At 39.3% G+C, this 13328-nt stretch overlaps 1 protein-coding gene and 1 long non-coding RNA gene across 3 annotated transcripts in view; both read right to left on the reverse strand.

Moving 5' to 3' along the window:
• Positions 1 to 1884: 1884 nt before the first annotated feature.
• Positions 1885 to 3986, reverse strand: LOC120510467 (beta-1,3-galactosyltransferase 2-like). The gene has a single exon (XM_039726349.1). It carries the CDS (start codon positions 3931 to 3933, stop codon positions 2848 to 2850), a length of 1086 nt encoding a protein of 361 aa, XP_039582283.1. The 5' UTR covers positions 3934 to 3986; the 3' UTR covers positions 1885 to 2847.
• Positions 3987 to 4866: 880 nt separating this feature from the next.
• Positions 4867 to 13328, reverse strand: part of LOC120510497 — a 38998-nt gene continuing 30536 nt past the window's right edge. For both annotated transcript variants that reach the window (XR_005629517.1, XR_005629516.1), the window contains exons 3-5: positions 11062 to 11163; positions 5838 to 5940; positions 4867 to 5319 (exon numbers count right to left, since the gene is read on the reverse strand). This is a non-coding gene — a long non-coding RNA (uncharacterized LOC120510497). The remainder of the gene's footprint in view (positions 5320 to 5837; positions 5941 to 11061; positions 11164 to 13328) is intronic.

Consider the following 13328-nt stretch of genomic DNA (forward strand, 5'->3'; position numbering starts at 1 on the left):
AAGTCTATATAACTTTTAATAGTTTGGGGTTTGGTATTTATTCCTGCTAGGAGGTATAAACTCTCACTGCTTCCATAACTGTACATTGGTGTGGCAGACTCCACAGCCTCCAAACAAAGCGAGGAATTAGTGTCTTTATAGCCTTTTATTTGTACAGCTGGCAAGTCTCTGTTAATGAATGCCAGTGATTACGCTGCTTGTGCTCTCAGCTTCAGGCTGTGATGAAGCCTCTGTTATCTTACACACTCATGGGATCATTAGGGTTGGAAAATGCCTCCAAGATCATTTAGTCCAGCCTTTCACCAGGTACCTCCATGACAACTAAACCACTGCACCGAATGCCACATGCCACATCCTGTCATTTCTTGGGACACCTCCAGTAATGGTGACTCCATGACTTTCAGCAGCCTGTTCAATTGCTTGACAGCTCTTTCCATGAAGAAATTATTCCTGATGGCCAACCTGAACCTTCCCTGGTGCAGCTTGAGGCCATTTCCTCCCATCCTGTCTCTGGTTGCCTGGCAGAAGAAACCAACCACGTTTCTATAACCTCCTTTCAGGCAGTTGTAGAACATTATAAGGTCCCCTGAGCCTCCTTTCCTCCAGGCTCCTCTGCTCCAGGCCCTTCACCAGCTCGGTTGTCCTTCTCTGGACTCACTGCAGCATCTCAAAGTCTTCCTTGGACTGTGGGGCTCAGATCTGGACACAGGATTTGAGGTAAGGTCTCCCCAGTGCTGGGTACAGAGGGACAATCCCCTCCCTGGTCCTGCTGGCCACGCTATCCCTGATAAAAGCCAGGATGCCTTTGGCCTTCTTGGCCATCTTGGCCCAGCTGGCTCTTGGTCATCTGCTCTCAGCCAGCAACCCCAAGTCCTTTTCTGCTGGGCCCCATCTTCAGGAATTACTGAACAAACCTGAGGACTTTATTGCCATCCAGGAGAACATGTGAGGGTTGAGTTTGTTTGGTTTTGCTCACCTTCACAGGTTGTTACTGCACAAGCATGCGTGACATGATGCTCCCCCACCCAGTAGAGGGAACAGATTTCAGAGCTGAGCTCGTCGCATTGTTTAATGTAAGGTAAAGTTGTCAGCTACACAACTGATGTGTTAAGCTTCAGCTTTCATGTTTTTCAGATTCTGTGCTGCCTAGGGGGGTAGCTCTGAGCTTCATATTAAGTGTCAGTTCTCTTCACAAGGTAGGTAGACAAAACAATCCCTTTCCAGCTTGAAACCAAGGACAACCATTACAATTTTCAGGCCCAAAAGGTATAAACAACAGAGAACTGAAGAGAGGAGCAAGGAGGATAGAACTTTATAACCTGAAGCTGTAATTGGACAATTAACCCCAATATGAAAATGGGCCAAAACTTATAAAAGTGAGAGACATTGTGACCAGTCATCCATTTTTGTGACCCTTTTGGGTCCATCTTGGGTGTAGCTCTGGGCAGGCTCTTGTGTATCCATTGAGGCCTTTTAATAAATTCCTACTTTATTCCTTTAGCTCTGTCTAGTCTCTGTTCTAGGTTCAGCCTCCCTAGACATCACAAGATGTCATGGCTTCTGTCAAGTAATCAACATATTATGTCCAAAAGTACTCATTTTTTAAACACAACTTCCTGTAAAACTTATAAAATTTCAGAAAATATTGGGAGACCACAGGGCCAGTAAAGCCCTGAGGGAGTGTTGTCCTTGCTAGCTGTATCTTTCCCGAGATAAATGCAAAAGGTCTTCAAAGTCCAGATGAACAGGTACTCATTTGAGACAGAAAAATTTTCCTGTGTAGGTATTAGACGAGTAATAATATTCCTTAACCAAAGGGTTTAAGACCAAATTCCCGTAAGGGAGAAATGCATTGTGCTCAGTGGCTGCACCCAGGCTCCCACTGCCTGTCAGTCCTGGGTGGAATGGAGCTGCAAAGAGCACAGAAAGATTGCTCTGCAGGACTTAGGGGTTTCTTCATGAAACACCGTAATGTACATTTATAAAATGACATTGGGGATGCATATAGTGTATACTCACTTTCTCACTGAAGTGTTTGGTGTTCATGTGATTGACATTTTGATTTCCATGTGCATCTGATAGGGATTTGGACTGAAACTTTTATCTTTTGAGGTTTGTAAGCATCACCTTATTTTGTACTTAACTATGAGAACATTTTGTACACAGCCGAATGCCCTAAAATATGATTTATTATATCACTAACAGGATAGTTCATCAGCATTTAATGTTCCTCATTTTTTTACATCTCCATGATAACAAATTAAGTGTTATCTTGTGTGTGAAGTTTTCTTTGTATATACAACCACAGAGAGTAGTAGCCACTGTGGGCGCTGAGATCTGGGAAATGCTAATGTTAGATTTTCTGAAGAAGCAGTTTCTGCCCACATTTCTGGCACTAATTCCCCAGCACAGGATATGTTGTATGCTTTCTTCTTCAGTCACACTGGAATGCCACATGAGTACATTTAATAGTACGTAGACAAATTACATCCAAGCAGTATAAAATTAGCACATTAACTTATTAGTTTTTAATTAAAGAACAGGTTTCATTGTATTGTCTTTGCTTTTTCTTCAGTAGGGTTGATATGGTCTCTTGCTGGCTTGAAAAATTAATTCATGCTTCTTCCAAAACTAAATAAGGTAAATCAGTATTCACTCAACAGAGAAAGGCTTCTTTATGGAGGAAAAATCCTTTGAATTCAACCTCATACAAAACCTGATTCAGGATGTCCGTGAACCTTGAAAGTTATCATTACACAGATGTTCTGTTCCTACTAAGAAAACATCTTCTGCTTTGCTCATTGCCTAAGAAAGTTCCTAGGCTGCTCCAGGATGGACCTTTGTCTTCTAACACGTGTGTTTATTCTCTTGCAGTGCTTCCCAATAGAGCATGTGCTCATGTGGCTCAATGTGATGAGATGTAATTAATTTATTGTATGCACAAGGAGAAAATGGGACCTTGTGTATGTTAAACAGTGCATAAGGAGGTGGAACTATTTCTACACCCTTTGCATTAAGACAAAACCCTACGTAAACATCTTCCAAATGTATAAATTTAATCATTTTAGAAGCATCTACAATTTTTGCAGCCAGGTCTCCAGAAAAGACATAGCCAGTTCCTGAACAGAAAGGGTGGTAGCTGTTATCAGGGAATTCTTCTTCTGATATGTACCACTTACTGGCTTTATTCCGAATAGGGCTGTGCCCTGTCATTAAATGGCCTGTGAAATAATTCTGTGTGGGAGGCGGGAGAGGCCTGAGCAGCTTTTCAATCAGGTACATCGTGTTGACAAAAACGCCACTGTCTGTCTTCATAGCAAACCTCGTGCCACTGCAGTAGGAGGCCACCCAGCTCATGCCCATCAGAGTTTTAAGAGTTAAGTTGTTGTAGGTGTCCAGGAAGCCCTGCTGGATAATGTCGTGGTGCTGCTGGCTTTCCCTCAGCAGAACGTCCCCACTGGCCCCCTCGGTCCCGCTGCCGAGCATGAACAGCCGAACAACGTCGGCGCCGGGAACCGCGGCTTCGCTGCCCCAGCTCTCCCGGATGGCTCTTCTGCGCTGGACTTCTGCTGCTGTCGTCGAGATCAGCAGCACCAAGAAAGGTGTTCTGTCTTTACACTTCTCTTCTTCATTGATAATGAATGCAGATGATGACTGTGTCGGAGTGGGTGTGGCTTTATTTCCAGATTTCTCATTTTCAGGCGGTAGTTCTCCTTTTTTTCCCCCTGAGATTTGTTTGAAATTTGTAACTATTTTTCCAAGTAAACTCTTTTCACTTTCCCTGTGAAGATCATCACGTTTAGGTAGAGCAGCAAGGTGACGAGAAGTATAAAAATAGGAAATCAGATATATTGCTGTAAAAGAGATGAAAACCAGCAGAAGACTTCTCTTGGTGCATTCCATGGGAGAGAAGAATCCACTACAGTAGCTCATGTTGGCAGCTGTGACAGGACGCACAAGAAGTGCAGATATTTTGTCGAAGAGCAGCTAATTTGTAATTGTTTTCCTCTGTGACACAAAGATAAAACCCACCTTCAGGCTTCTGATTCTTCAGGATTCCTTTCAGTTTGTTATTATTAAAAGAATCCTACTGTTTCATTTTAGAATAAATTGCAAAAATTTTTATCAAAGACAAAAATTTAAAATTTCTTTAATAAATTTTCAGGCTTTTCTTCCTAAGAAAAACACAGTATGATAGAAACAGTAAGAAATAAATGAAAATAAATAAATACACTGTTAAAAGCAATAATTTCATAAGAGAGAACAGAAATGATTCAGATCTATATTTAAATATTGTAATAGATATGAAATATAAAGGCATTTTGACTTCCTGTAGGCTTTACAAAAAGTTATCACATAATTGGATCATCCCAAGTTAATGAAATATTATGATTGATTATGGATTCATAGCATTAGAGGCTATTGTGATAAATCAAAAATTTAATGCATGGCTGAAAGTGATTGTCTAGGCTCTATAAAACACTAATGCAGACAGACTTTGAGATGAAGTGCCCCCTGCCAGCCACTATCTCTGTAAAGAACGCCTTAAACAACTGTCCTAATCTAGATCCATATATTTCAAATGGCTTCAGCTGAAGGATCCCATCCTCCCAGACTGCAGACAGGTAAAGTATAAATACTGGATCTGTGCACATACTGTAGCTTTGGGTAGTTCTTTGTGATTTCCATAATAACCAGTTTCAAATTTTGGCTTCCTTCAATGAAACAATACAGAAGTTTATCTAAGCCTTGGAGATGCTCCACAATTTACAGGGAGAAGAAGATAATCACATGTACCCCTCACACCATGAACTGCTAACACCCAAGAATGCCACCTGGAGAGAAGGGCAAGTTAATTGTGTTCAAGTGATTTTCTGGTCTCTACATGTATTTGAAAGGGAGAAGCAAAAGTATAGTAAATCAGGGTTTTTTTCAGATTTTTTTGTGCCAAGACACTATTTAGCAGATGCAATGTGCAGCTCACAATCAAACAGCAAAATTAAACACTTCTTACCACCATCTTTGAAACTGTAGATTCATCCCAGTCATACAAGCATGTGGGTTTTTTTTGGTAGATTCTTTAGTAGTTTCTTGCTGCTCCACAAAGAAATGACAGATTTAGGAGGACTGAAATAATCAGGAATCCTACCTCTGTTCCCATGGAGAATCCGAGGGCAGGCTCACAGGTTCTTGATTTTATGTTTTAAGTCTTTTCCAGAGGAATTGTGTATTAACACAAAGGAAAATGCAGCAGGACATTCATCTTTCTATTTGATAAGTTTAAAGATACTCTGCCACTTGTAGCAATGAACAGACAGCCTGTAAAAAGAGATTTGATTTAATAATTTTAGAATATGCAATAGAAATGCAAAGTGAAAGTTTAATTTATGCTCAACCATAATTTAATCTGAGTAAAATTGATACTGTATAATTGAAATGTAATGTGTGGTGGATAACCTGCGTCCAGCATCCAAACACTGACCCACATGCTCAACCCACTTCCCCTCTCCTCAGGAGGACAAGGGGAGAAAATAGGATGAAAGAGTTCATGGGTCAAGGTAAAGGACAGGAAGATCACTCACTGGATACCATCTAGGACAGAACAAAGCTGGCCAAGATGAATTTAAACGTATTGCTATTTAAAATACATTTGGGTAGTGAGAAACAGAAACACAAATAAAACCCAGAAGCTCCTCCCCATCTTTTCCTGGGCTCAGCTCAACTTCTTTTCCTGCCCCTTCAGCAGCAGAAGAGGGTTGGGGGTTAAGGTCCCTCCCTATTCCTCCTCCTGTTCGAACAAATCTGCTCCAGTGAGAGCTCTCCAAGGGCCACAGTACCTGCAAGGAATGTCCAGCTGCAGGAGGTTGAGAGAAAAAGGGCATAAGGATATTCTGTGACAAACTGGTCAGCAGTTTAATGCAGCTCACATGTACCACACACCTGTAAAACATTAAGAACATAGCAAGTAATAGCTTAGCTCTAACCATCTTCCTTCTTAGGTTTTTAGCTCTTTAGAAACTGTGTATTTTGGCATCATAACATATTAAACAACCAGGATCCAAAAAACAAAGTAATGTAAGAAAGAACATGGTCACTACGACATCAGAAGTCAAGAGGCACTTCTGTACCAATTAACTGCTTGACTATTATTTGAAATATAAGAATTTCAGCACATGAAAATAAAAGAGCAGAAGGTAATTTTCAATTTTTACTTCTGTAGTGGTGGTTTCTTGATGAAGCTAAAAATATTTGTCAAAGTGTTTGACTTCTGTTAGGTTTGACAGTGCAATTCCTTTAGATGAAATTCTAAGTCCACGGTGGAAAGAACAAAAACTTCAGAGAAGACTTTTCTCATAGGCAGCTAGAATATTTATTGTTTCAATTTGATTGAGTTATTACAACATTAGTAGAAAATTCGTGCTGCTAAAGAGAAAGATTACCTATGTCTTCAAAAATAGTTATAGTTTGTCTTGGTTATAACTTTTTAAAAATGCCAAGAAGCTCTCAAAATACAATACTCCTATTAAATTTTTCCACAGAAAAAAGAACAATACTTTAGAAATACTTACCCACAATAATTACCCATACCATTAAACCAAAACAACTATAATTATGAAAATTATTTTTCTAAAACCAATTTTGTAGCAAAATGCTGTGCATATTAGGTTGTCTTGGGATACACTGATTATTCAAATGCATACACATTCAACTACATTCAGATTTTAACATTACTTCATATGTGCTAAACTCCCCCCCATAATTAGGTTTATTAAATAATAAAAAGAAGATGATGAAAAAGAGTAGAGAAAAGCAGGAAAGGCATTAGAAAAAGTAAAAATAATATGGTACTGTTTCTTAACACTCCTGTTTATATTATCTTTTCCTTATTTATTAGAAAAAGACAGATTTGGGATCTCATGAGTGGAAATTTACCTCACAATGTTCTAATTCTGCCCTATCCCATCACAGATTTTGGAAGGAAACCAAGAAAACCAACCCCTCACATCATAGCAATGCTTTGATATTTTCCCAAATTCTCAAAGCAATGAGTTTTGAAGTGCAGGCCATTGAAGGTGCTCCCACAAATGGCAAATGTCTAAGTAATCGTTTGAGGAAATGCTAGGTGTGTTTGAAGGCTGCCAGAAAGCACGAGATGGGGCTGATTTAACCCCAAACCACCAGCTGGCAAACACATCACAGCATCTCTGCTACTTAGCCTTGGCTTATTAAATCGACTTTTAGGCAGATTGGGGAAATGTCCATAGAAAGCTGAGCTGGAGTGGGGAGGAGCAGGAGATGCACCCACCTGGGCTGAAGGCAGCGTGTCCTGGAGAGGAGCTCCCACAGCGTGTCCTGCAGCCCTTGGGCTCAGCACACACTCACTCGTCCTTGGGAAGAGCAGGCTGTGCAAAGTCCCAGCCCCACCTCCTGCAGGCTGTCCAGGGGCTCCCAGGGACAGCCCTGGATCTGTGAGGTGAGCATGTAACTGTTCCACCCCTCATTTTTGAACCTCTGTTGAATTTCAGTCTCACGTGCCCCAGTATTTGGAGGATTAAGTTGGGCATCGCAGTGACACTTGCTCTCAGTGGTTGTAGAGAAAGGCAGAGATGTTGCAGTTTCTGTGTGTACTAGTTTGTTACTGGGTTATGGGTGAAAAAAAGCTGTCTTGAAACCACCCAAGGAGCAGAGAGCTGCCTGTGCTTCCTCTTACCTGCACCATGTGGCTTCCCAGAGAACTCAGGCAGCCCTTTTCTGGTTTACACATAGGAGCTCATCTAAACGTGTGCTGCTGAGGTGTGACATGGATTGGTACTGGAGACAAGAGAGTGGGGAAATAAAATTATCTTGATATGTACTGTTGGAAAGATCTACATTCAGTTTTTCAAAATTTAAAAGAAGATTTTTATGAGTAAAAGACATGGTCTGTGATCGTTAAAACCACTGCCTGCTAAAATGATTACAGCAATTTGCACAGCAAAGGGCTTAATTAACTGTGAAGAGAATCAAGCACTTTGCATAAAGCACTGAAGAAGTATATTAATAACAATTGCACATATTTAAGGAGCATATGGAATTAATTTAAGAAATGTATAAAGTATTTACCTGCTAGTGTAGTGTAAAATCATTGTATATGTCCTTTTCTGATTCAAACTACGCCTAGACTGAGGTAATCTCATCAAAATGCTAATTCTACACAGGAATAGCACCTTTTTTCCCCCCACTGGAATATTAATAATTAAAAAAACCCAATCTGCTAGTGTAGTGTAAAATCTTTGTATATGTCCTTTTCTGATTCAAATTACACCTAGACTGAGGTAATCTCGTCAAAATGCTAATTCTACAGAGGAATAGCACTTTGGTTTCCCCACTGGAATATTAATAATTAAAAAAACCCAAATATGTGAAAAATTGAAGAAGAATTTTAGGTTCTTTTTTTCTTTACATAAGTGCACATTGGATTTAAAAATAACTTCCAAAGAGAAGTGAACAGCAGCAGCGATCCTAGAATTTGCTTGTCTTTAGTTATGTGCTATACAATTTTTTTCTTAAAGTACATACAGAAATATGGCTGCCATATAATTAATCACATATAAACAGCACAATTCCTTCTCTGCTTTTATGGAAGTGAAATGCAATAAAGCTTGTCATGGGACAAAAGAGGAGCACATTGCAAGAAGCCAAGAATTTCTTGTTAGTCTAACAAAAATGTCCTATCTGAAAACAGCTATTAGTTTAATTTGTTATCAGCAAAGGGGGGAGTGAAGAAGGAAAAATAGTTCTACCTGCAGTCCCTAGTATCTCCCTCTCTTCTCTCATGTCACGGTCACCTTCTTTAATGCCCCTCAGGTGGGGTCCTCTGAGTCAGTGGCATCACTTTTCTCAAGGAGATGGACAAGGAGAGGAGTTTGTGGCAAGCTGCCAGTGCCCCACAGTCTCCACCAGAAAGAACATCTGATATTGATGGCAGTGCCTTTGCTACCCAAGTACCCAGGAGTGCTAATTTCCACATGTTTTGCAAGACAACACTTTCCACTTTCATTCTTGGTTGCATGTGAAGGCTGATTTTATTACACATGGTGCGTTGACCTTGGGTATTTCCTGCTTGTGTTCTTTGACTAAATGACTATGACTGAATCCAGCTTTATGCAGCTGCCAACTGTGCAGCTATTCTCTTAGCAATGAGTAATTAGCTACTGGTCACACTTTTCCTTGGTTATCATCCCACATCTACATTGCTCTACACTTCTATTTCAGGGCCATAAAAACATACTCAAAAACAGAATAGCTATTTACTGCAGAAATAAAGACAGGTAACTAGCAGGTGTTGGGTCACATGGTTGTGGAAAGTGACAGTAGTTGAGTAACAGAAGTAATTTACTACACAATTTGCTGTCCCAGTTTAAAGGGCTAGAACAAAGTTCACCCCTTATCCTGTTAACTGATCTAATCACACAGTATCCATATGAACTATAAACTATCTATAACTATAAACAATAGTTATATAGTACAAATATAACTATGTACTTGGGAGCATAGTACAGAGAATAATCTAATAATGCTACAGCAATTTGCTATCTCGTTTATCTTTACTATAATTAACTGTTATTAACATGCACATAGGGCAGTGTGAAAAATTCAGTTCAAGATCTGGAATCAGCAAGGAGAGAGTTTATATTTTAACACAAACAAACAAAAGGTAGCTTAGACAGAGGTTGGAATCAGAGATTCAATATTTGTTTGCTGCTGCTGTGTCTGGATTCTTAACTAAATTTATCATGTGCACAAGAACCAGAACTGCATCACTTTTCTTTATTTTCTTTAGTACTTGGCTAGGTTTTTATTGGAATTGGAATATATTAGAGTAGCTATTTGTATTAGAGATGTTTAGCTAATTTATATTTTATAATTAAAAGTTCTGACAATAAGGAGTTACTTAGATCAGTTACAACAAAAATTAACATAAATTTAATTGTGGATGTTTATGTGTGGGTAGTTCATAAACAACTTGTCTGCAGGATTAGTATCTCCTAATGTCTTATATGCAGTCCTATAAAAGCTGCAGGATGCTGGAGTCTTGCCTCATCTCTTGGTTAATCATGAACTTCTGTAATTTAATTCAGCTAAAAATAACATTTATAAAGCTTCACTATTTGCTAGAACACGAGCTCCTAGTTTTGTCTGCACAGGGGGACGTGCACATGGAAAGTCCTGAGTGTTTCTGTTCATCTGCCCCTGGCAGTAATTCAGTTCACTGCAGGGACAGGGAACATTCCTGCACCAGTGGGACCATGTGTGTCCCACGTTCTTCAGTGCATGGACTCACCACAGGATGTCAGAACACAGGAGAGGAAAAGCAGAAACCCCTTGGCTGGGAAAGGCACCGAACCATCCCTTCCCTCTCCTGGACAGAGTGCTGCCTTCATCTCCCTGTGGGTGCTGCCACATATTTAATGCCACTCCTATGCATCAAGGCATGAGCAATGAATGCTCCTCAGATCTCCAGGAGATGAATCAAAGTGTCACCTTGTTTGACTGTTCTGACTGGGAGGTAAGTTTAGGGGAGACGGGGAGAAGCTGGCAGCCTTTCCCACACAGTTGCTGCTGTGCAGAGTCACTACACAGAGACCCTGAGAAACACTGGATTTTTGGGTGCTCTGAGGATAGATTGCAGATTAGTTGAGACTTTCAGTTGTGGCTGTGTACATCTGAATTCCAGTCCATGTGCTGCTGTACTTGGTAAATAATTTCACTATCTAAAGCTACACTGTATTTCAAGAAGACACGAGGCAGTGCTGACCACTGGACCTCCCAGGGTTGTTCAGAGCTACCTGACCCAGGCACGGGTTTCACCATCTGTATTTTTAGGTTTGTGGTTCTTTTCTAAACCCTTAAAGATAAGCTGCCACAAATGAGGGGAGAAATCATCTTCATTCAGGGCTTGTAATGAAAAAAATATAAAGAATTATATCTTACTGAGGAAACTATGCCATGAGTTCCACACAGATTAAATCCTCATTTTTAGGCAATTCCAAAGAAATACCAGCATAGGGATCCACTTACCTCTCATTATCTAGCTTGGCCAAAGACATCTGCAAATCCAGATGCAAAGGTGTCTGGTCCTCTGGCATAACTGTTTCAAAAGTACATCATCACGTTTCATTTCTAAAATAATGAGAAGATGCAAAGAGCAGGGTTAAATTAAATTTAAAATCACCTTTACTTTCCTGAGTGGGAATATCTAAACTATACTCTTCCTGACAAACCCTTCACCTTTCTGCTGGATCCCCAGGGATTTACTCTCAGTCCTGGCACTCAAGAAGGATTAATTTAGGAGCTATTTAGCAAATTGTCATATATTTGCCACTGTCGGGCAGATGCACTGTCTCATTTGGACAGGTTTCAGCAAAATGGGCCATACAAGGACAAAATTTTGGTATGCAAAAGGTACTTCAAAACAGGAACTTCTTACAAGTATTCTTAAAACCCAAAATACCTTCTGAGCTGATTTTTTAAAGAAATTCTGGGAAGGAAGATTTTTCTCATATTATGACTTGGCATTACAAGGGGAAATAAGATTTTGTACTATGTCTTAAATTCTCCATTAAAAATAAGCATGCACTGAAATGATCATATTAATGATACTGGACTGAAGGACGAATATAAACAGGACTCACTTTTCTGGCACTCCTGCAAATGTTCAGGTTACACAGTAGACAGAAGAGTTTCCACTGCAATGAAATGCTCTACAGGCTGTACTTTAGTTACACATAGTTAGTTTAAAGTTTACATAAATAGTTTAAAGTATTTGTATGTATTAGTTCAAAGAGGAACTAATAATTGTTCTGTGGGTGTAACTGGTATTCCTTTATCGTGCCTCAGTGTCAGCTGGGCCTGCAGATGGTGCTGTAACATCACTGATAATGGTGGTGGCACCATGAGGATATTCACTTTTGTCACTGGCCAATGCCCAGCTCACGCTACAGAGCAGTCATAAAATCCATGTTATCCATCTCCATAAAACCAGCTGGAAGTACCAGTTCAGGTTTATTGGAAGAATGTCTGGTTTACAGCATCTGAGTTTTCATTGTCCACGACAGCCAAATCATTATTTCCTACAACAGATTCCTCTGAAAATACTCCACTGTAATAAAAATAAGAGATTTTTTTATATTCCTGTAGAAATAAGATATTTAAATTTTCATTTTAGTCTGGTACCTAAACAAACATTACTTTTATGTCAGCATCTTTTAAAAAGTAGCCTTGTGGCTACAAATTCTTAGAATGTATCATACAGTCTTTACAGCACATACTTTTGAGTACTTTAAACGTCAAAAGCAGAACAAGAAAATAAATTTGGAGTATTTACCAATAAACTTCACCAGTTCAGAATGAATTTATTCATAAACCATGCCAAGAGAAAATGCATGTGTCTTCTATATTAAACAATGGGTTGTGATGACTGAGCTGATTGCATTGAAAGATTTCATTGGTATTTTTGGTTCAAAAGGAGTTTCACTTCCTGTGGACAGAGTTCCTGAGTTAGAAAACTCAATTTTCAAAATCCCTTCTACAAAGCTTGAAGATAGTGTATATTCCTGGTCATTAAGGAAACCATTATACTTAACATAAGGAGATATTTTTCAGTTCTTTGATCACCTCTCAGGCTGGATTCTGAAATTAAGAATAAAATACCTTTTTCCTTATGGCATGGTACTTACAATGGTATTTACAGTGGAGTAGGATCCTAGCACAGTTTCATGGGATCCTCTTAAGTAGGTTGGAATTCACATCACAGGAGTTGTGTGAATTTGTTTACACAAGCATAGCTAGTTCACAAAATTCACATTTGTGAACAATGGGGAGGGTCTAATCTACAGTTTTCTCAAACACTGTAAAAAAAGATCAGATCAGCCACTAAAATATTTAGCTTTCAAAGATGAAGTTAAACTGTTACTTCCTTGTCAAAGACTCAGAACATTTCCATCATGGTTCTGGATTATATTGCTGTGTTTTAAAGACAAGATGATGATGGCTCCTAGGAAGTTATGTAAGCAACAGAACTGGAAGTTACGAAAATTTATTACAGCATATTTGATGCATATGGCTGACCTGGGAAAGCAATGATGTCTGCAATGTTCTAAAATTAGTATACAAAGTGGTAAAAAACTATGACTATTTTGATGACTTGCATTATTCTTCAGTTATGCTCTCCCTATTTCTCTTAGTGGTTTCTGCCACACCAAATAATGTAGTAGCTGAAAAAAAATGTAGTTAAAAATTGCCTCAAGGCAAGTACAGAAAGAACTATTTAGATATGCATGTTTTTT

This window comes from Passer montanus, unplaced genomic scaffold (genome assembly GCF_014805655.1).
Source record: "Passer montanus isolate IOZ18808 unplaced genomic scaffold, ASM1480565v1 scaffold58, whole genome shotgun sequence".
Taxonomy (NCBI): Eukaryota; Metazoa; Chordata; class Aves; order Passeriformes; family Passeridae; genus Passer; species Passer montanus.